The sequence below is a fragment of the Engystomops pustulosus genome, chromosome 3, assembly GCF_040894005.1.
Source record: "Engystomops pustulosus chromosome 3, aEngPut4.maternal, whole genome shotgun sequence".
Classification (NCBI taxonomy): Eukaryota; Metazoa; Chordata; class Amphibia; order Anura; family Leptodactylidae; genus Engystomops; species Engystomops pustulosus.
Genome location: NC_092413.1, coordinates 72,373,819 through 72,396,382, shown reverse-complemented (window position 1 = coordinate 72,396,382; position 22,564 = coordinate 72,373,819). Strand labels below are relative to the sequence as shown.

General features: G+C 39.1%; 1 protein-coding gene across 7 annotated transcripts in view; it reads left to right on the top strand.

Annotated features, from left to right (window-relative positions):
- The window catches only part of ARID1B (AT-rich interaction domain 1B), a 310,106-nt gene that overhangs the window by 266,776 nt on the left and 20,766 nt on the right, over positions 1-22,564 (top strand). For 6 of the 7 annotated variants that reach the window (XM_072141069.1, XM_072141068.1, XM_072141070.1 and 3 more), the window contains 4 exons: positions 4,319-4,457; positions 4,584-4,747; positions 12,287-12,440; positions 18,992-19,108. In XM_072141069.1, the coding sequence (XP_071997170.1) occupies positions 4,319-4,457; positions 4,584-4,747; positions 12,287-12,440; positions 18,992-19,108 (574 nt within the window). The remainder of the gene's footprint in view (positions 1-4,318; positions 4,458-4,583; positions 4,748-12,286; positions 12,441-18,991; positions 19,109-22,564) is intronic. The other variant, XM_072141072.1, reaches the window with a different exon arrangement.

Genomic DNA, 22,564 nt, shown 5'->3' with positions numbered 1-22,564 from the left:
TGTCCTTGAGTACAGCACCCAAGAGGAAGGGGCTAGAGCACTACTTTGCATTTTGTCCATGAATTTTCTATACAATACATTGTAATAGGGGAATGGGATACATACAGTATTGTCTGATGCATGTTTATGTGTATGTGATCCTGGCTTCACATTACCAATACAGTGAGGTCATTTTTATGAGAAGGAGGGTCATGTGATCTTTATCTGTCCATGAACATGGTAGCACCTCAGGATCATTAGCATAATTTAAAAAGTTGATTTTAGAAGGAAAAGGACATGGATACCAAATATAAGAGGAACACCAGAGTCACAGTGCCTGGATCTATGAGTAAGGAATCATGCACATGGTTGGGTGGAGAAGGGAGGTGGAGTGAGTGTTCTTCACTCCTCCCATCTCTATTGAAATGCTAGCAGCTGGCCGGCTAGAGCCCAGTATGGTTAGACACGGTGTGCTCACCAAACCATGACTTGATGTGGGTATATAGTATTGCACCCACTTACCATACAAAAGATTTGCTTTTCTTTATGCTTTGGTTGTTGCTATGTTTTGTGGGACAATGTTTACATGAAGCATTATGTTTATATGAAGTACAATGAACTGATGCTGATTTGTGAAAGAATGGGTCATTTTAAGGAAATCTCTGAATTCAAGCATGCTGCTGTATTATGATGCCCCCTAAAACAAGTCTATTCATGAAATGTACTGTATACTCTCCTAGATATTCTAAGATCAACTGTGAGTAGTAGTATTGGAAATTCTGAAACCACATTCAGGAACCACCATAACACTCTGCTGACTTTAATAAATGTACTGTTCCATACCTCCTCTGGTATTAATATCAGAACATAAGGGGGCATCAAGAGCCTCATGGCAAGCTTTTCCATGGCTGAACAGCTCCCTCCAAGCCTTATATCACGCTTAATGTCGCCATTAGTGGAAATGTGGATCAGTGGAAAGGTGTTCTGTGGAGTGACAAACCAGTCTTTGATACCTGGTAGATACCTGGTAGTAGAAAAACAGGCCTCAAAATAAGAAAAATATATAAACATTTTGACATATAGGCCCTAATCAAACAAAATGTGCATATTGCATACATGATTCATACTCCCATGGCAGAAGAGTGGCATAAAAAAGCTTAACATTTTGACTTTGTGCCAAAAATTGCCACAATTTGGTATCTTTTTAGTGCTTGGCAGTAGAAAACAAGGCCCTAGGTGTCAAACATCTCCTTATCTGGTGTAAGGGTGGGTAGCAGATGATGAGCCAAAGTCATAAATGGGAACCAGTCATGAGGATTAAGGGCCACACGCTGTCAACCTGTTATGCAGAACAGTGACATGATCCGAAAGATGTACTGGTGGTGAAGGCTAATCCTGGCTTCACTATTGTCCAATAAGACAAGTACAGTACATCTTCATATGCTATCTTCAGCAGATGCCACACAGACATGTGATGACGTACCTGGACGTTATGGGATATCATTTAATCCAGTAGGGGACATTACAGCCTGACTTACTGTAGAATTACAGTTAGGCGTAAAACAAAAACACAGCCCTACATAACCAGGTGATTTGTAGGTCAAAACATGACTTGTTCACTATAGGGCACAGGGGGTCAGGTCTGGCGCATGTAATACCAATCTTCATCAATTCTCAATATTGTATTTTAAGCATAATAGATTGTATAAGTGTTCTGTGTGTTGAACCATCCAATACTTCATGTGCTTTGGACTGGCAAGAGAAGCTGGCACATGTACCCTGTGTGTTGGCCCACTCTCGCAGTCATTAGACTGCCTCACACCTCCCCTGAACCTGGGCTTTGTGTGAATACTATTAGCCTCTGGCAGCTGCATGCCGGATCAGGGAAGCGTATTTCAGTGGAAGAAAAGCTTCAGAGACGAGGAAGAAAGCCTCCATTCTAAGCGCAGCTGAAAAGCCGCTCATAATTAGTAAGCTGCTACCACAAGCCCATCCATCTTTGCTGACATGTGGCTGGCTGGATTTTCTATTCTTAGCTGACAGGTGATGTCACAGAATCTGTCAGGAAGCCAAAAGGGAATCCCCAGAGAAGGAAGGGGGTGAATGGGCTTTCCTGGGTTGTAAACAAAGATGTCCTCACTGTGACCTCTGTTCAGAGCTCAATCCATGACGTCTTAAAGCTCTCACGATTTCCTCCCACCCCATGTCTCCACCTCAGCTAGAATTAGGCCAGTAGGTTCATACTGTGTAAATTATCCTCCCAGCATGATGTCTGCCTGTACTTAACCCCTCACAACCTTCTTGCTGTGTACTCTATATAGTATGTACTAGAGGAAGGTACACCGGTGACTGCACCAAGACTATTGGATCTCTAACAAACAGCATTATTATTTAAAACATAACAAAAAGAACAAATGTCTATAGAAATATACATGTAAAACAAACATTTTATGAAAACATCTCTCTATTTCTTCATAATTTAGACCCCTTAGATGAAAAACCGCCACGTGCTGTCTTTTTTCTTTCTAACGCACAGCAACGGTTACATTAAATGGAACGTGCGAAAGTCTTGGTTCACTCTTTATTGCATATACTTTGTAATGTCCAGTGAGGAATGGATGCCACAAGGATGCAACTCGGCCATGAAATACCGATTAAAGGTTTTCTAGATTCTACTTGGTTATGTGAATATATATAGCCTAATAGCACCTCAGCTACAAACACACAGTAGATTTATTTGGATTTATATAAGCTGATATCTCCAAACTATGCCATATTTTTCATCCATCTGCAGCCACTTTAACATTTTTGGTCCACTTGAAAAAGAATCTGTGCGAATAAGTATTTAGATGCACATATTTCTCGTCAACCTGTGACTGAATCACATAGATGTACATCTTTATTCTGTCAAACTTCAGAACTCTACCAAAAAGGGTAATCCTTCAAGGCTGTATTCAAAAGACCTGTTAAGAGTCACAGGGGTGTTGCTAGGATGTCCCCTCCTGGGTTGATTAATATTCTTATCCCAGGCGGTTTAGGCCACATATCTGTCCCGGTAACTGCAGACCCCATGGGGGAAGTAGATGGCAGGAAGCTAGAGATTAAATATCCCTAGTCCTGTCGTCATCTGACATTTTTTATCTGATGTCCTGACTATTGTGATGTACAATGTGCAGCATAATATGCATATAATAGTACACATTCACCATTCTTTAGTGTGTTAAGTCAGATACCAGGGCCCCCTAACACTGTGGGCCCCATAGCAGCCGCTATGGCTGCTACCGCTGTTGTTACGCCCCTGACAGTTCTTTTGAATACAACATACAGGTTCTTTTTCTGTTTAATGCAAAATGTGCAAGCCTTCAAAAGGATTTAGTTGTGATTCTTTTGCAATCCTTTACAAATGGTCGGTGTTCATACCTTTTTTATGGCTTAGTTTATTAAAACAAATTGGCACATTTTTAGTGTACAAGACCTGGCAACAAATTCCCACTCTGTTCCCACATAGCCATGCCCTCTTTGTTAGACATGGCCCACAGCATATAGAGCTACTTTAATTAAACCAATTTTGTCATCCATGTATAGGTATAAAGACAAAACTTTATGTAGCCTTGACAAAAAGACAATACTTATAAAGGGGTTGTCCAGAATCAGTAAATGAACCAAGCACTCTTTAATACATAGTCCAATGGCCAGTGTCACACTGGCCCACCAAAGCACCAGAGAACTGTCTGGGCCCAGTATGGGGCACTTTATAATGGATCCCAAAGATTTAGCAAAAACAGACTTATTTGAAAGCACTCAAGGCATGCTACAAATTCATGTAATGTCACTGACCTGGGAAAGGGGAGCAAAGTACCACAACCACTTCCACTGGCTGTTGAAGCAGATCAGCAGAGTTGCTGGTGTTAGACCTCCACCCATTAGATACTTAAATATTGATCATCTATACGGCATGAAATAATGCACCAAAAAGTAATTATTATGATGTCTGTTACAAGACCAGAATAAAAGAGAGACAGTCTCATTACAGTGTGCAAAAGGCTTCTGTTATTATCTCCCTTTAACTGAAAAAATGCCCACATTGTTTACCGCAGGAAATGGCGGCACAGCTTTTTGGGGGAAATAAAAATCTGGTACTAGATTACCAAATTTTACTTTAAGGTGCAAATTTGTAGTCATGCAGGACTTTCTCACTAGGGACCTTATGATTGTTTGTATCCAAAGCTCATTGATTGGTTTGTTTTCTTTTTCCTAATTTTCGTGAGTTTTTAAAATGAACTTTTTCTGGCTACAAATTTTTGTAAGAGGCCATTTTCTATGTTTTTTTGTTATTCAGCCAACTCTGGATCTCTCCAAGGGCCACATACTCCTCAGTCCACAGGTAGTAATTCCATGGCTGAGATGCCTGGCGATTTAAAACCGCCAACGCCTGCTTCAACACCACATGGTCAGATACAGCCAATGCCAGGTGGCAGGTATGTGCTTTTAATATTGCAACCACTTTAATACGGATCTCTGCTAGATTCCTGCAAGTTGCCGTTAAACAGATCATCTGAACTTTTTTGCTCCATTCCCACTTGTGCAACTTTTTTGTTCAATAGGAACAGTGCAGTGTGTGTGCAAGATCCATTTTCTGATGATTCAGGTTTGCCAAAGCGCAATTCTATTACTCCTAATACCCCTTACCAAGGGATGAATGTACCAGACATGATGGGCCGGATGCCATATGAGCCTAACAAAGATCCCTTCAGTGGTATGAGAAAAGGTATGAAGCCAAAAGCAGCAAAACATGTTTTTTTTTCTTCTCATTTTGTTATATTGTTCAGTGTTTTTCCTCGAATATTGTATGCATTGCATTTATTGCATTGTTGTACTGCTACTTACAGTCTACTGTGGTACAAAATCATGGCACAGCTGCTTGCCGTCCAACTTGGTTGACAGTATTATATTACAATGGCATTAGCTTGCTTCCACTTTGCAGAATATCTAGAGTAATTCGGGGGAGCATATGAAAATCTGTACATACTTATATTTGGGGTATTTTCATAAATGTCAAATGGCACCCGCCTTTTAAGATTCTAATGATTTAGGCCTCATGCACACACCTGTGCTGATACAGGCCGCAAACAAGGGAATGTCTGCTGCCCGTTTTGGCTGCACCATTGCACTGGCAGGAATAGGACCTTCTCTATCATTTTTGTATGTCCAGCCTAGCCACGGTAGCCATGGAGGCCTCACTGCATTGTAACCCTGAATAATAGAAGTTATTGGTGGCCGTGAGTGGTGCACCAATAACCAGCGCAAATCCTATTTGTTTTCTGCTTTACAAAGATATGGCGGCTAAATATTATACCATGTAAGCCTGAGGATATATGTAGTCTAATCTCTGCGGGTATACTGCAAAAGAATCACTGGCTGCTAATCCACACTTAGATTTCAAGGGAACCTACCACCACAAATCTACCTATAAAGGTAGATCGGGTGGTAGGTGGATCAATGGGACGTGAGGATAGCCCTTTTAAGGTCTAATCTTCACGTCCCCGCACTTTTTTGTTAACTTTTATTAAACTTGTATGCAAATTTTCTTATGCGGCTACTGGGGCGTGGAGTAGCCGCATCTGAGGTTACATGGCGCGGCTACTATATGCCCCGGTAGCCTCTTTTCCCCTCCTACTCACCATCTTCGGCACGCAGCTCCTCGTAGCTGCGCCCCCTCGTCCGGCGATCCTGCCGTCTGCGCATGCCCGCAGGCGCGGGCCTGCAGTTCTGCGCATGCGCAGACGGCAGGGTCGTCGGACGAGGGCGCGCAGCTACGAGGAGCTGCGCAAATAACATAAACCTAGAGGAAGTGTTGCAAACGGACACTAACAGAAGCCATTAAGGGTCCAATGACATTGAAATCCAGCACATATGTCTCTTGCCTTAAGGAGAAATAGGAGCATCTTTATCAGATCACTTTAATTGCATTCATAGTGTGAATCAGATTGTACCCCAATAAACTACCAGTCCCTAAGTTAGGACATGAAATATCCTTACTACAATTTCCTCTTTAATTACCGAATTTTTCGGACTATAAGGCGCACTAAAAATCCTTTGATTTTCTCAGAAATCAAAGGTGCGCCTTATAGTCCAGTGCGCCTTATATATGAACCATACTTACAGACAACAGATGACTTGAACTGTCCACAATTCTGCCACCTGCTGGTCATTCACCCTTATAGTCAGATGCGCCTTATACTCCGGTGCACCTTATATATAAATGAACCTAGACGTTTTAGCAGCCATTTATTGATGGTGCGCCTTATACTCTAGTGCGAAAAAATAGTTTGAAAAATACTGTAATGGGAATTCGCCCTCGTTTTAGAGGCTGGAGGGGGGATGTCATTTCACATGCCCCTATCTTTGGTTCTATAGTATCTATAAGCATGTTTTAGTTTCATATTAAAGATGAGAAACTCTCCTACAAAAGTAGATCTACAGGCAGTTAAAGAAATTTGCAGGAACCAAAGGTCTCTCTAACATTTTTCCAGAAGAGTAATAATACTCCTCTTACCATTTTTGGGGGGTATTTTTGGCCAAGGGGAATTGGATATTTTCAGTAATATGATTATATGATGTATATAATGATAAATAGCTATTTATGCAAGAAAAGCACTGCTGAAAATGTAACCGTTCAGATTTTTTTAATATTGTGTGAGGGGGTAGTGTTCTTAACATTTTCCTTATATACTTTATTAGGAAATTCTCCCTCGTTTGTAAATAGAGATGTGTGCACCTGATGGTTGGGTTTCCCCATTAAGGTCTAGGAAGCTGGATTGGCGACCAAACACCCAATCTGGCACAATTGACACCCCTAGCATGGTTGTAGGTACTATAAAACTGTAGATAGGAACTTGTAAATGCTCCCCATTCAGCCTCTAAAAGTGACTCATGTCGGCCAAAAAACTCTTCTAACCACATTTGACTTTAGAAGCAAGCTATTTCTTACCCTACCTGATGGAACTGGTAGTTTAGTGGGTAGAACCTGGTGACAGTGCCCCTTTAAAAACTGAATTTTGCACATGTCAGTTATAAAGAGCTATTATAGTGGTATATACAGGTAGTGCCTGTGCAGTAGCACAATTTTTCCCTTTAATACATCGAAGAAACATCAGGGATGTCACATGCTTGAATACCATTTCCTCAGTGATTGTGTGGCCTCAGTGCTCCATGCAGTACGGGATAAATTTTATTGTGGTCTCATTGTTCTACTGAAATCATCCTACACACATATTCTTTGTTGCTACATACTTGGGCGTCTTTTTTTATATTTATTGAGAATTTTCTTTGTAGGTAGCTCACATTACATAATATATTCATTTTAATGACATGAAAGAAATTACCCAGCCTCCTTCAGCTTCAAAAACTGTTCTAATCAATGTTATAGCATTTGATAGGAAGTCTGAGTGTGTAATCAGCAAGTGCTGATTGAGAACACAGATTTCCTAATTTACTTGAGGTGCAACAATCAAAATTTTGTACTTGAATTGCTCAACATCTTTTCATCATGTTTTATATAGCAGAACAGGGGGAAGGGTATGAAAGAAGTTGATCTTGGGAGTGTTTTCAGAATGAAGTAAGAGACTTGTTTATCGTTATCCTTTCATTTATTACTGGTTTTATTCTGGTTTTTACCTTTTAATTGTTTAGTATTATACATTTCCCGCTTTCTTTTAAAGGGAACCTGTCACCACATTTTTTCACAAATACTGACAGTGCCTGGTAACTGACACTCTTCAGATTCCCATATATTGAACTTATAATTTTACCTGGTATCCAAGCATGTCTACAGCATATACAGCAGTAATATCACATGACCAAGGTGACATCATGGCAGGTCCTTTAGTCTTCTAACATTACCAAACTGTACACCAAGCATTTATCTCATGAAATCACTGCATTTCATATCACATGAAATCACAGTAGCATGCATGGAGAGAAGTAGAAGACCATGCAGGCATGCTGTGGGTTTTATGTGGTCAGATATGTGCATGGGGTACAGCTTGCTTATGTTAAGAGGCTAATGGACCTGTGATTGTCACCATGGCCAAATGATGTTAGGCCACACCCCGCTCTAAAGATGTAATAGATACCAGGAAAGTTTATAACTGATTTTGTGGGGATCTGAGGGATCAATTTTTATCTATATTTATGAAAAATGTGTGAGGTTTCCTTTAATGTATCTACACACATTTAATACATGTTCTATTAACCAATGTTATAATACTGTCTAGCTTATGTCACCATATTACATCTTATAATATGTATTTTACATTTTTAGAAATAGAGATTTGAAAAAGGAAAAGTACATTTTCAGCAGCTTCCTGTTTAAGCTAGTGGAGTGGGAGCACTGTAACAGTTTCCTTTATTGGGATTCCCAGTCCTGGTTGAAAAAAAAAGTGCAAATAGATGAAATCTCTGTAAATGATCATTACTCCTTTACCGGTTAAAAGTTTGAAGATAGGATTCTGGAAAGGAAATATGTAAAAATGTTTTTCTGGGTGGGATCGTTTTGCTTGAACCAAAAATTTATTAGCACAAACCCATACAATGCATCAACTTTTCAGTGCTTAGGTTCAAGCCGAAATACGTCCTGATGCATTGTATGGCTTTGTGTTCATAAATTTTTGGTTCAAGCTAAACGATACTTTAGTGTTAAACGATTACTTCAGCGTTCAGTCACTGGTCCACGTGCTTCACGCTATTGAAGTGCCGTCTGTTACTACATTGAACCATATGTGCCTGGTTGACCGCTCACTGCAATAAGGCTCAGGTTGAACATGTTCTACGTTGTTATTTTTTTCTTTTTCTCTATTTCTGTTTGTTGCATTCCATCTGATACCACTTTGCATTCAATGTTTCAGATATTGAAACACTGTAAATTATACTATATCTGGCATGCCTGCCATCAACCATACCATCGGTTAATGTGGATGTTTAATAAAATAGTAATTGAACCATAAGTTACCTTGAAGACAGGATTGTAATAGGATAGAAAAAGAAAGTAAAAGTAAGCACTTATAAAGCAGCATGTGCTTTAAAGGTAACCTGTCGCCATATATGATTCTTTTAAACTACTACCCCGTAGGTAAGGTATGAAATGTCCTTTTTACAATTACTTTTTTTTATGTCAGATTTACCCATTTATCGTACATACACGAGTATAAGCCGGCCCGAGTATAAGCCGAGGACCCTAATTTTACCACCAAAAAACTGGGAAAACATATTGACTCTAGTATAAGCCGAGGATGGAATATGTATTAGTCACAGCCTCCCAGTATATAGTTTGCCAGCCCCCTGTAGTATATAGTTTGCCAGCCCCCTGTAGTATATAGTTTGCCAGCCCCCCAGTAGTATATAGCCAGCCAGCCCCCCAGTAGTATATAGCCAGCCAGCCCCCTTAGGTAGTATATAGCCAGCCAGCCCCCTTAGGTAATATATAGCCTGGCAGCCCCCTGTAGTATATAGCCTGGCAGCCCCCTGTAGTATACAGCCAGCCAGCCCCTTTAAGTTTACAGCCGGTTCCCTGTAAGTATACAGCCAGCCACCCCCTTTCATAGCAAGCTAGCCCTCGGTTTGCCAAGCACATTAAAAAATTAACTTTATATAATCCCCTTCTGGTGGTCCCAATGCTCGGCTCCTCTTCTTTCTTCTCTCTGCTGTAACAGCCAGCAGAGACGCGTCCATACACTCTGCTGGCACACTATGACACCATCAGCGATGACATCGCCCCATCATAGTATGCACCAGCCGGCAGAGTGTATGGTCGTGGCTCTGGGGGCTGTTAGAGCAGATAGAATACAGAAGAGGAGCCACGGGAAGCCGCGCTGGCCATCGGGGACGCCGGAAGGTGAGGTTGAGGTTTTTCAGCACATTTTTTGTGCTGAAAACCTCGGCTTATACACAAGTATATACGGTACCTGCAAAGTCATGTGAATATGAAAAGGGAGCGCCACTTCTGTTCTGTACTACCTGGAAACAAGCTCATTATATTAAAGATAAGAATCTCATCTTTCAGATAGCATCAGGCATGTGCTTGTCAGCTAAAGAACCAGAAATACAGACAGTGGCAGGGATTTGATTTCTGATGTCTTTAACTGCCTATATCTTACCTTGAGGGCTAAGTTCGTGTGACGAAGGGGAATACTTGACTGAGGTTGGTTTGTGTGGCACTTATTGGGGCAGTTAGATGGGAGGGGAATACACTACATACACTTTTATTACACTCTGACTATGCATATTATAAAGGTAATAAATAGTTTATTAATAGCAAAACTAAATTTCAAAACGGTTATAGCTGGAAATGATTTAAAGGAACGTTGTCATCAGATTTTATCACATTAAACTTCTAGCACCCTCATGTACAGGCAGTCCCCGGGTTACATACAAGATAGGTTCTGTAGGTTTGTTCTTAAGTTGAATTTGTATTTAAGTCTGAACTGTATCTTTTATCATTGTAACCCCAGCCAGAATTTAACAATTGAATTTAAAAATGTTGGATTCTCATAAGAACCAGGATTAACAATAAAGCTTCATTGAAGACACCATTGACAACTGTTATAGCTGTTTATTAAAGTACATTAAATTACCAACATCCAGAGGTCCGTTTGTAACTAAGGGCCATCTGTAAGTCAGGTGTTCTTAAGTAGGGGACCGCCTGTACTTGGCTCTTTAATTTGAAATTCCACCTAAAGAGTCAACTTTTGCCTGAAATGAGACTTTGAGGCTGGTCACTTCAGATACCCCTGTCTTTAGTTCCATAGTACCTAGATCCATTTTGTGTTATATAAAGGATGAGAATCTCATCTTTCAGATCACATCAGGCTTGTGGTTCTGTGAGCTATAGAACTGTAGATACATGCAGTTAAAAAATAGGCAGGAAATGAATTTAGCTGCCCTTATTACCGGTTCTTTAGCCCACAGTACCACTAACTGATGGGGTCTGAAATATGAGATTCTTATCTTTAATTTGACTCCAGAAAACTTTGGTACTTTATTTCTAGGTACTATAGAACACAAAATAAGGCCATATGAAGTAATGTTCTTCCTCAGCCTCTAGAAGTGACTCATCTGAAATGTATCTCATTTCACATAAAAGAGGCAATGATACTGCTCCCTGAGAGGACTTATAGTTTAATGGGGTAAAATGTGGTGACATATAAAGAAACTAGGACACCTGCATTATGGGAGGTTCAAGCATAACTATACTTTTCACAAAATTGCATAAATTGATTGTACAAAAGACAATGGTAAATTTTGTTAAATATTTTAGTTTATCAGAGATATGTTCCTGTGCCCTTGTTTTCCCTCCCTTTCTTTGTGTAAATCATATTTCTGTCATATTATGTCCTATAACTGAGAGATAATTGAACCTGATAATGTTCCTAATGACTTAACTGTTTACAGACAGTTCCTGGGTAATCTTATCTCTTTTAGAGACCTGAATAATCAAGTGTAATATGCTTTTGGTATGAAAAGCGTTAATCTAAGGGATTTCATTTACACTGCTCACTACAGGAGAAAGTGCAGAAAAATGGCAAAGAGAAGATGTTTTAAGTAATGAAGTATATTTCAAAGTTTTCTATCATTGTCTGCACAATACATTTTTGCAATTAAAATAAATATTCCTTCAAATCTTTAGTTTTGATTTGATGATAGAAATTTTCAGTCATAGAACTTGTTTGTTAAATTAACACATTTTTATTGCACTACCATATAAAGCTCAAACTAAGTTCTTGTTATCTTTGAGTATTTTCATTGTTATAGTTTGTTTAGGGTAGAACAGTGAAAATGTGAAATAACAGACTCCGACAGTCCACAATAGATCGCATAGACTAATATGGGGCCTGTGCGACCTCCCTTGTGATATCTATTTTTGTAATGGAAAAATCTTCATCTGTGATTTAATGGAACCATGTGAGACTCCAATATGGACGTGAACATAGCTTAATATTCATATGTACCAAATTGTATCATTTGTATATAAATTTATTTAAATACTACAGGTAAAGCCAATTAATTTTTGTTAAGTGTGCATTAAACATCTTTCCTGGGTTCCAGGAATATGCTTGTATTTCCTCTTTATAGCCAGGAGCCTCAATACTTTTTTCAGCTAATTTTTTGCAATGTTTCTACCCTTTGCCAGAGTCTAGTATAATTCCAGCTGACATGGTTATGGCCTGGTCATTAAAAGCCTTTATGGACAATTGATATCTCTGTTTCAATTTAAATTGAAAATTGTTTAATTTGCCTTTTTTATTTTTAGTGTCTGGAAGCAATGAGCCTTTCATGCCCCCTGGCCAGATGCCTAACAGTGGTATGCCAGATATCTACAACCAGTCTCCATCTGGAGTGATGTCCAATATGGGAATAAATCAGCGGCAACAATTTCCTTATGGACCTCGAAGCTATGATAGAAGGTAAATACACAAGTCAGAAACTTCAACATAATTTAACCCCTAGTATTGTTCCTTTTTTTTACTTTTACAAAACTGTCTTGGTCGATTTTGGCCACTAAACTACCCAGTGTTCCAAATGACCTTATGTGGGAACTGTCCAGAGCTAAATGGAAAAAAACAAACACTTGTACTCACCTGGGTCCACTAATCCATGGGTGGTCACTCTGTGGTAGTACACCCTGGCTACAGTGCACATGTCATAAATTGTTTTTCTTGGCCAACTCCTTTCATGTTCACTTTTGAGAACAAAGGATCAAGGTTTATTTAATTCCAGAAAGACGATTCTTTTTCTACACAAAACTTTGGCAAAAATCAAATAAAAGTAGAGGGCCGTCTGATACCACTGAGGTTGGTTGTCTTGGACAAACTAAGGGATATGCTACAGGGGATACTCCAGAATTGTTGCTTCCTGGGTAAATTGGATACTGTATATACTCGAGTATAAGCCGAGGTATCTCATTTTAACACATAAAAATGGGAAAACTTATTGACTTGAGTATATAAGCATAGGGTGGTAAATGCATCGTTGTTAGCCTACACCCAGTATATAGCCAGCCAGCCCATGTCCCCTAGTATATAGCTAACAACCTCCTGCCCCTTATTATATAGCCAGCAACCTCCTGCCCCCTAGTATATATCCAGCAACCTCTTGCCCCCTAGTATATATCCTGCAGCCTCCTGCCCCCTAGTACAGTGATGGCTAACCTATGGCACTGGTGCCAGAGGTGGCACTCGGAGCCCTTTCTGTGGGCACTCAGGGCATCACCAGAGATGACTCCAGGTATCTTCCTGCAGTCCCAGACAGCCCAGGACTTGCTGTGCACAGAGCTATTTTAAAGTGACAGCTGTAACTGGGACTTTTTGCTGCTTTATTGTTGTCCTCAGGGGGCTGGTATCAATGAAAACTGTGACAGAGAAGGGAGTATAAATCACAAATTAAATTTCTGTGTTGGCACTTTGGGATAAATAAGTGGGTCGTTGTTGTAGTTTGGGCACTCGGTCTCTAAAAGGTTTGCCATCACTGCCCTAGTATATAGCCAGTGCCTGCCCCCTCAGTATATAGCCAGTGCCTTCCCCCCTTGTTTGTAGCCAGCAGCCCCCTATATCCAGCCTCTTTTAAAAAAAAACAAAAACTCTGTACTCAACGCCCCCACAGGTCCTCTTCTTTCTTCTGAAACTCTGGGTCTTTGCGGGCAGCCATCGCATATACTATGACATCAGCCGCTAGTGTATATGATGTTGGCAAGAAGCTAACGTCATGGTGTGTGTGGCGCAGCTGGGACCCAGAGCTTCAGAAGACAGAAGTGGACCTGCGGGGGAGGGGGGGGGGGTCAGGAAGGTGAGTACAGAGGGGTTTTTTCATAGCATGCTAAGTTAGGGTTTTTCAGCACATTTTTTGTACTCTAGTATATAGGGTATGTCAAGAGTAGGGACACTTCAAAACAAAGGGGAAGAGCTGGCGCTACCATAAAAGATAGCATGCCAAACAGGCTAGCAAAGAAAGCAGGACATCTTTTCAAAGATGTGAAAAGAAATATGACCAAATAATAACAAAGCTTTATTCATGCAAAATCAACAGATACCCCCCCCCCCCAAAAAAAAAAATGACATTTACAAATAAAAACAATTAAAAAGTACACAAAAGTGTTAGTACCATTCTTTCTACTTGTGATGCCTTTGGTGCTTGTGTTGTTTTCTTTTGTACCAATAATGCTTTATTTTTCTTTCAATTATATTAACAGTATCTCCTGTGTGAAATAGTGGCAAAACTGTGACATATGGTGAAGGTTTTCTTTTGTCAGGGATTTAGTAGACAAGTATTTTTTCTGCAAAGATTGTCACCTTGAGATGTTAAAAAAATCTTTGTGAAAAATGCTTTGTGAAGCTTTGCAGCTGGAGATTGTATGATGTTGTGTTGTATTATTTGTGTCACTGCTAAAATAAACACAGCGAATTGTAAAAATGGTAACAAAATGTGATGCTATCAATAATTGTTCATCTCAGCAGTCCCAGTGATGACAAGAGTTTAAAAAAAAAAGAATGGTATACACTACCGCTCAAAAGTTTGGGGTCAACCAGACAATTTTGTGTTTGCATGAAAACTCATATTTCTATTTTTCAAATGAGTTGCAAAATGAATACAGACATTGACAAGGTTTAAAAAAAAAAATTCCATTTGAAATACTGTATTTTTCGGACTATAAGACGCACTGGACCAAATAGTGTGCTAAAATATTTAATAAAGTAACAGTAAAGTAACGGCGCTGTACGGGGCGGTACAGCCATGTTTCACTTTGGAGAGGGGTAGGGGGCGAGCAGCCCTCACCCCCTCCTCCTCTCCTGGGGATCAACGTGTGCCAGCCGTGCTATGGTACGGCGGGCACACGTTCATGTAAGTGTAGCCTAAGGGGACTGTGTAGGGGGTACTTTTAGTAGGAGTCATTGTGTGACATTTAGTGAAGTTTTAATAGTGTACTGTGTTCGGGGAGAATTAATGGGGACACTTTATTAGGGGACATTTTATGGGACACGGTTACCTGATGCTGAAGGATGACTCCCGTGCCAACACTACAAGTGTTCTATCAGATACAGCTCTATACAGAACACTTGGTGGTTGGGGGGAAGTGTTGTTACTTTGACCCAAAACTGATTGGCTAGGGCTTGGCTAGCAGGAAGCTCAGCCAGTGTTGGTGGCAGAATTAGTGATGGGAATTATAGAATTATGTTGACACGTAGTCAGGGGGTCTCAAGAGTTACCAGGGCTGTATGTATGAGTATATGTGACAAATTCTCACAAGAGCTTACAATCTATGAGGAGGAGGAGGACACAGGGTGACAATGCTAGAGCTCAGAGCAGTGTGCTGCTAGAGCCGAGCTCAGCACTGCCCCTGCGCTTACTGCCATGTGCTCACTGCTCTATTCGGACTATAAGACGCACCACAGTTTTTTCCCCATCTTCTGGGGAAAAAATGTGCGTCTTATAGTCCAAAAAATACGGTAATACATTTCTTGTTCAAGCTTTGCTTTTATCAAAGAGTTATCTCTTTGCTGCAATTACAGCATTTCAGGCCTTTGGAGGTTGTCTGGAGAAATTTCACCCCATGCTTCCAGAAGCCCCTCCCACAAGTTGGATTGTTTTGCATAGCATACGGTCAAGTTGATCCCACAACAGCTCAATGGGGTTGAGATCTGGAGACTGGGCTGGCCACTCCATTACAGATAGAATACCAGTTGCTTCCCTAAATAGTTTGTGCATTATTTGGAGGTGTGCTTGGGTCATTGTCCTGTTGAGGATGAAATTGACTTCAACCAAGTGCTGTCCAAAAGGTATGGCATGGTGTTGCAAAATGGAGTGATAGCCCTCCTTATTCAAAATCCCTTTGACCTTATACAAATCTCCCACTTTACCAGCACCAAAGCGACTCCATCACATTACATCCACCATGCTTGACAGATGAGGTCAGGCCCTCTTCCAGCATCTTTTCAGTTGTTCTGCATCTCACAAATGTTCTTTTGTCCATATTAATCTTTTTCTTTTGATGGCCATCTCAAATATGGCTTTTTCTTTGCCACTCTGTCCTGAAGGCCAGCATCCTGGAGTCACTGTAGAGGTTGACACTAGCTGGTACTATTTAATGAAGCTACCAGCTGTGGACCTGTGAGGCGTCAGTTTCTCAAACTAGAGACTCTAATGTACATGTCTTGTTGCTTAGTTGTGCAGCAGGGCCTCCCACTTTTCTTTCTACTCTGGTTAGAGCCTGTTTGTGCTCTCCTCTTAAGGATGTAGGAAATGTTTCTTGGCAATTTGTAATATGGAATGGCCATAATTTCTAAAAACAAGAATAGACTGTTGAGTGTCACACAAAAGTTCTTTTTTTCTGGTCATTTTGAGAGTTTTAATAGAACAAACAAATGTGATGCTCCAGATTCCCAATCAGCTCAAAAGAAGGTCAGTTTTATAGTTTCTCTAATCAGCCAAATGGTTTTCATCTGTGCAAGCATACTTGAACAAGGGTTTTCCATACATACATTAGCCGCCTTGCACAGTTAGCAAACACAATCTACCATTAAACCCCTGGAGTGGTGGTTGTTGGAAATGGGCCTTTATACACTTACATAGATATTCCATTAAAAACCAGACGTTTGCAGCTAGAATAATCATTTACCACATTAAAAATGTATAGAATGTATTTATGATTCTTTTAATATTTAGCTTCATTATAAGAAAATGTGCTTTTTTTAAAAAAGAAAATAAAGACATTTCTAAGTGACCCAAACTTTTGAGCGGTAGTGTAGATGATACTTTTTTCTGTAATATCTAAATTACCAAAGTTGACAAAAAATTATCAGTTGAAAAAAAAATATTGCCACCACTGTTATTTATGGGCAGCACTGCGGTTCAGCCACTGGGAGTTTTGCCTTGTTAGTCCTGTTTTTAAATCAATGTAAAGACATCTCCATGAAGTTTGTATGTCCTTCCCATGTTTTCTCTTACTGCTCCAATCTCCATACATGGCGGGAATTTATTGATTTATCCATCGGGTGGCTGCCCCACTAGGCAAAACTACACCTGGTCCAAACAGGTGTAGTTTTGCATAATAACATGCAGGTTTTTCGAAAGTATGCAGGAACGCCCCTCCTTGTACCCTCCACACCCACATGGTGTAGAAATGGCGTAGGAACGAAAAAAATTTTGCAAGAAAGTGTGATTATTCCAGTGCTTCTACACCTGAAAATTGACACAGAAGCCCTGATAAATCTCCCCCATACTGTTTATTTTTCCTATAGAAATGGCCCTATCTTGAGGCATGGACTGATATGAGCAACGACTGTTTATGTAATGTAAGCAATGGGAAATAATTATTCACTGGGATATTGAGCTCCTACATAGGATGAAACCCTCCCCCTCCAGGGCCACTGGATAAATCAGGAGGCTCCAGTCGTATATAGCACTATTGTTGGCAAACATTCAGCACAGTCACAGCTGAATGGCGGGAACGCCCCATATACGCCCACACTGCCGCCTTCATGCACTTCAATGCTCACATGGGGTGGAGGTTACTCAAAGGGGAAAATAATTGCAATTCCTTGTGACTTGTACTCAACGAACAAACCACTTTTATGTGTTATGCAGGCCATGTCTGTGTTATCTTCTCTGTTGTTCATTACTCATTGAGCCCATATGCACACAATCGCTTTCTTTCCCAGAAGTCCAGGTGCTGGCCAATTACAATTTATTTGCACAGGGATTTTTATGTAACAATAAAAGAAGCAATCAATTGGCAAACAGTTAGAGGTTAATTAAACTATACCAAACTTTTAATTACAGGTAAATGTAGAAAATGGTAAATCGCATTTTAAGGTTATTTAGTGCTTAAGGGTAGTATTTAACAGTTTCTGGTATATTGCAATATTTCTTTTATAACATCAGTTTTAATTAAGGCAGTTAAAGTCATTAACAACCTCTTTGGGATCTCTCACCACTACAAGTATAGCTGAGCAAACTTGATTTATAGGGCGATTTGCACGTTAACATTCACCTTCATCTACCCATAGTATTAATATCTAAGACAGATTTTTAAAATAGTTCAAATTGTATAGTAAATTAAATGTAGCTCCAGGCATTTGGTTAAGAAATAAATTTGCCATATCCAGCTTTTTTCTAGCTTTTATGTTCCCTTTTTTTGGTTAGATGTGGTCATTAGCTCACAGCGCTGCCTCTGGGGTCATGATAAAAATAAAACTAAATACAGGCGGTTCCCTACTGAAGGACACTCGACTTACAGACAACCCATAGTTACAGACAGACCCCTCTGAACTCTGGTGGAGCTTTCTGAATGCTTTACTATAGTCCCAGGCTGCAATGATCAGCTGTAAAGTGTCTATAATAAAGCTTTATTGATAATCCTTGGTCCCATTACAGCAAAAAATGTTTAAACTCCAAATGTCACTGGGGCCAAAATTTTTTTTGTCTGGGTCTACAATTATAAAATATACAGTTTCGACTTACATACAAATTCAACTTAAGAACAAACCTCCAGACCCTATCTTGTACGTACCCCGGGGACTGCCTGTATATCTATATATCTATTGGTACTTGTATATCTTGTATAGCTCTACTGCACTTCTATACCATCAGTATATTTTTAATATAGCAAATTAATTGGTTTAACGCACTTTGGATATCTGGAGCTATTGTGCCTCATTAGTTATATTTATATGAACAAATATACCTTGTAGGTTCAATAGCCATTGATTTGCAAAAATACTCCATTGACTTAAAATAGCTCCAATGAAAGTCCGAACTGAAGGTCACAAGCTCTTTAAAGTTTAAATAGGTATTAGGTATTGCCTAATCCTTGCATATTTTCCTGTAAAATTGTATTGATTTTATACAGTGATACTTCAAAAGTAAAAAGCTGAAAAGTAATAATTGAGGAAAGTTTGAAATGTGTGGATATGCTTGTCGAGGAATATTCCTTATGCCTGCCTTCTTGTTTTCATTTTTGTAGGTCTGAATATGGCATGGGTAATGAGGGCAGTATGGGTCCACCTGGTCAAAACAACATGGGGCCTTCAAACAGTGATCCCAGCATGTACTCACCAAATCGTTACCCTGGAGAGCAAAGGTAGGCATCTTAGAGTTGCACAAAATAGTATTATTTTTTTTGTACAGTTATCGAATCCCCAAACTCTTACCATACCTATTATTTTCTGCCTTTCTAAGGGCAGGATGACTTCTCTGTACTCTTAGGAAATGATAAAGGAATTTAGACAACCACAATGTAACTCTACTGTACTCTTACAGTATATAGTGCAATCATATTCTGGCAATGGGGTGTATATACAAATAGAATAAGATATTACAGAGCAAAAATGTATAAAACAATAGGAATAAGGGCCCTGCTTGCAAGAGCTTACAATCTAGAGTAGTACAAGCACCCAGAGTTAGTAATTTAATTCTACTAATTTCTACATATTGTGAAGGGTACAGCCATAAAGTGCAATTTCCATATTATATGCAGTCTAAACTAAAAATAAAGCTCATATGTGTAGAAAACGTACATCAATTGAAACACAGGCTCAAACTAAACCAAACTTAACCCCATTATGACCGCCCTATCGGGAATCTACGTCGGTCATTAAGGGTACTTCTTCTGACGCGACGCCTTTCTACGTCAGTATAGTGCTGGTGTCGGACTGTGATATCACGGCCCAGACCCGGCACTAACACCCGGGATCCGATCCCTCCTGCCGCTGCCCCGGGTCCCGACACGGCAGGACCGGCTGTAAGTAACTGAGCATGCGCGGCATGCTCAGTTACTTACACTATACACTGCAATACAAGTGTATTGCAGTGTAGAGGCTTGAATAAGTGATCGGATGATCGCTTGTTCAAGCCAAAAGGTGGAAAATATGTGAAAGTAAAAAAAAAAATTGATTAAATCATTTTATAATAATAATTAAATAAATAAAATAAAGTCCCATAATCTCCCCAGTTACACATATAATGCAAATACAGTATATAAAACACAAAAACACACGAAAAATGTACATATTTGGTATCACCGCGTCCGTATTAATCTGTACAATAAATCTAAATCAATATTGAACCCGCTCGGTGAACGATGAAAAAAAAAAACTACGTAAAACTTTCCGTAATATACAATTTTTCATCAAACACCATCACAAAAAATGTTCTAAAAAGTGATAAAAAAAAGCTAGGTTCCCTAATATGATACGACTGAAAAGAACAACTCTTTTCACAAAATATAAGTCCTCAAACAGATCTGACAACAGAAAAATACAAAAGTTATGGCCCTGAAAAGTTGTCAATAGTAAAACAATGCGATATTCTCCAATATTGGTTTTGCTCAGGAAAATTGAGCAAAGATAAGAAAAACTATATAAATGAGGCATCACCACAATCGTAGTGAACCAGAGAATAAAGATAAAATATTATTTTTACATTACGGTGAGCGGGGGAAAAAAATGCTAAAAATCCAAAATAAAAATTGATGATTTTGTTTGTGTCCCCCTTGAAATAGTTAATAAAATCGCATGAATAAGCTATAGACCCCCTAAATGAATTATCTATACATTGTATCTCATCCTGTAAAAAATAAGCCCTCATATGTTTGCATTACTAAAAAAAATAAAAATGTATAGGTAGTACAATGTGACAATACAAATCTGCTGTGAATGGCGCCTCCATTCATTCTATGCCCGGCCGTGCGCCCATACAGAAGTTTACCACCACATATGGGGTATCAGTACACTCGGGAGGAATTGGGCATCAAACGTTGCAGTGCGTTTCATCATTTAATTTATTCTGAAACTGTCAGTTTGGCCTAAATGAATGTATTTTCCCAAAAAATTCCAGTTTCTAAATCGCAGGTCCATATTGTTTTAACCCATGTGAAACACTTAAAGGGTTAATGGACTTAATAGAAGTTATTTTACATACGTTGAGGGGTGAAGTTTCTATAGTGGGGTAATTTATGGGGTTTTACTATTACTTAGGCCTTACAAAGTCACTTGGAAGCTGAGTTTTCCCTCAAAATGTGAGTTTTGGCAATTTTCATGAAAATGAGAAAAATCGCACCTAAAGTTCTGCGCCTCATAACATCCTAGAAAAATGAGAGGATGCATAAGATATCATCCCAACATAAAGCAGACATTCCGTAAATGTAATTTATCAAGCTTTTTGGGTAGTTTTACTTCCTGTCTGGAAAGCAGAACATTTCAAACTTGGAAAATGAAGAATTTTTACAAACTTTTGCCAAATTTTCACTTTTTTTCAGAACGAATCGCAAAACGTATCACTTAAATTTTATAACTAACATGAAGTACAATGTATCACGAGAAAACATTATCAAAATCACCGGGATATGTTAAAGCGTTCCGAAGTTATAACCAATTATCGTGAGACATGTCAGATTTGAAAAATCGAGTCTGGTCATTGAGCTGAAAACTAGTGTCGGTGATAAGGGGTTAAAGAACAATTCAGTTTTTAATTCTAAACCAATTATAAAACAAGTATTTAAAGTCCAACACATAATTTCTGAATAGGTTACACTATTGTGCGCTGACATCTTGTTGTATAGATTATAGTCTACTATATAGATCATCAGAAAGATTGTTTCTGCCCTTCAGTGATTATGAACTGTGCAGACTTGGTTAATGGTTTTACTTTGTTGCAGTATATATGTAGGTTTTTCAACTTAACGCAAAATAACATTGCATTTCTTTTCAATGGGCAAAAGTAAAATAATGAGCTACTAGAGAAGACCAACTTTATTGCATCAACAATACATAAAAGGCTCATTTTTTCAATAGATGTATCCAGACAAGTAGAATAGGGGAGAAATGTTAAATGGGTGTGAGAAGTGAATATCCTTTAGTTCAAAAAATGACTACAAAGAAATCATTTGATGTGCATAGGCCTTCAGGAACTTATTAATAGAGTGAACATATTCATAGAATTTTTCACTTTCCTAGGCTTAAAGGGAAAGAGAAGAACATTCTCCACAAACAGCTTCTTTCCACATGCTTAGAAATATAAAATGTCTAGAAATGAATTTCCTAGGTACAAGGTTCTTATCCTTACATTGAATACCAAGCAAATGATATATATGGTGTATCAATATATATTTTTGCAACAATAGTGAACATTTAGACCTTAAATACGGGTTGTCACTTTGATATGTCTGTCAAATGTGCAACTCCATTCTCTGATGCAGAGGTCTGATTTTACTATTGAGTTCTCGCTGTATTAGCAGTATGCTGAAGGTTTTGAAGAAAGGTTGGTAGAATGTGATTCTGATGACTACAGAGATACAGACAACACCCCAGTTTACATGCTTCTTGCTGCAATCATTTTTCTACATCAAATATAATAAAGCCTTTACTGTTATCAAGTGATTAAAAACATGTTTTTTTTTTTTAAACTGATTTTATTTTAGAAACTTACTTATGACATACATGTGTACATTGATCATATCGTACCTCATTTTACAAGCAGAGAAGTACAGAACTTGTATTTCAACATGTACAGTTGTAGCATTCTGAATAAAGACATTGCT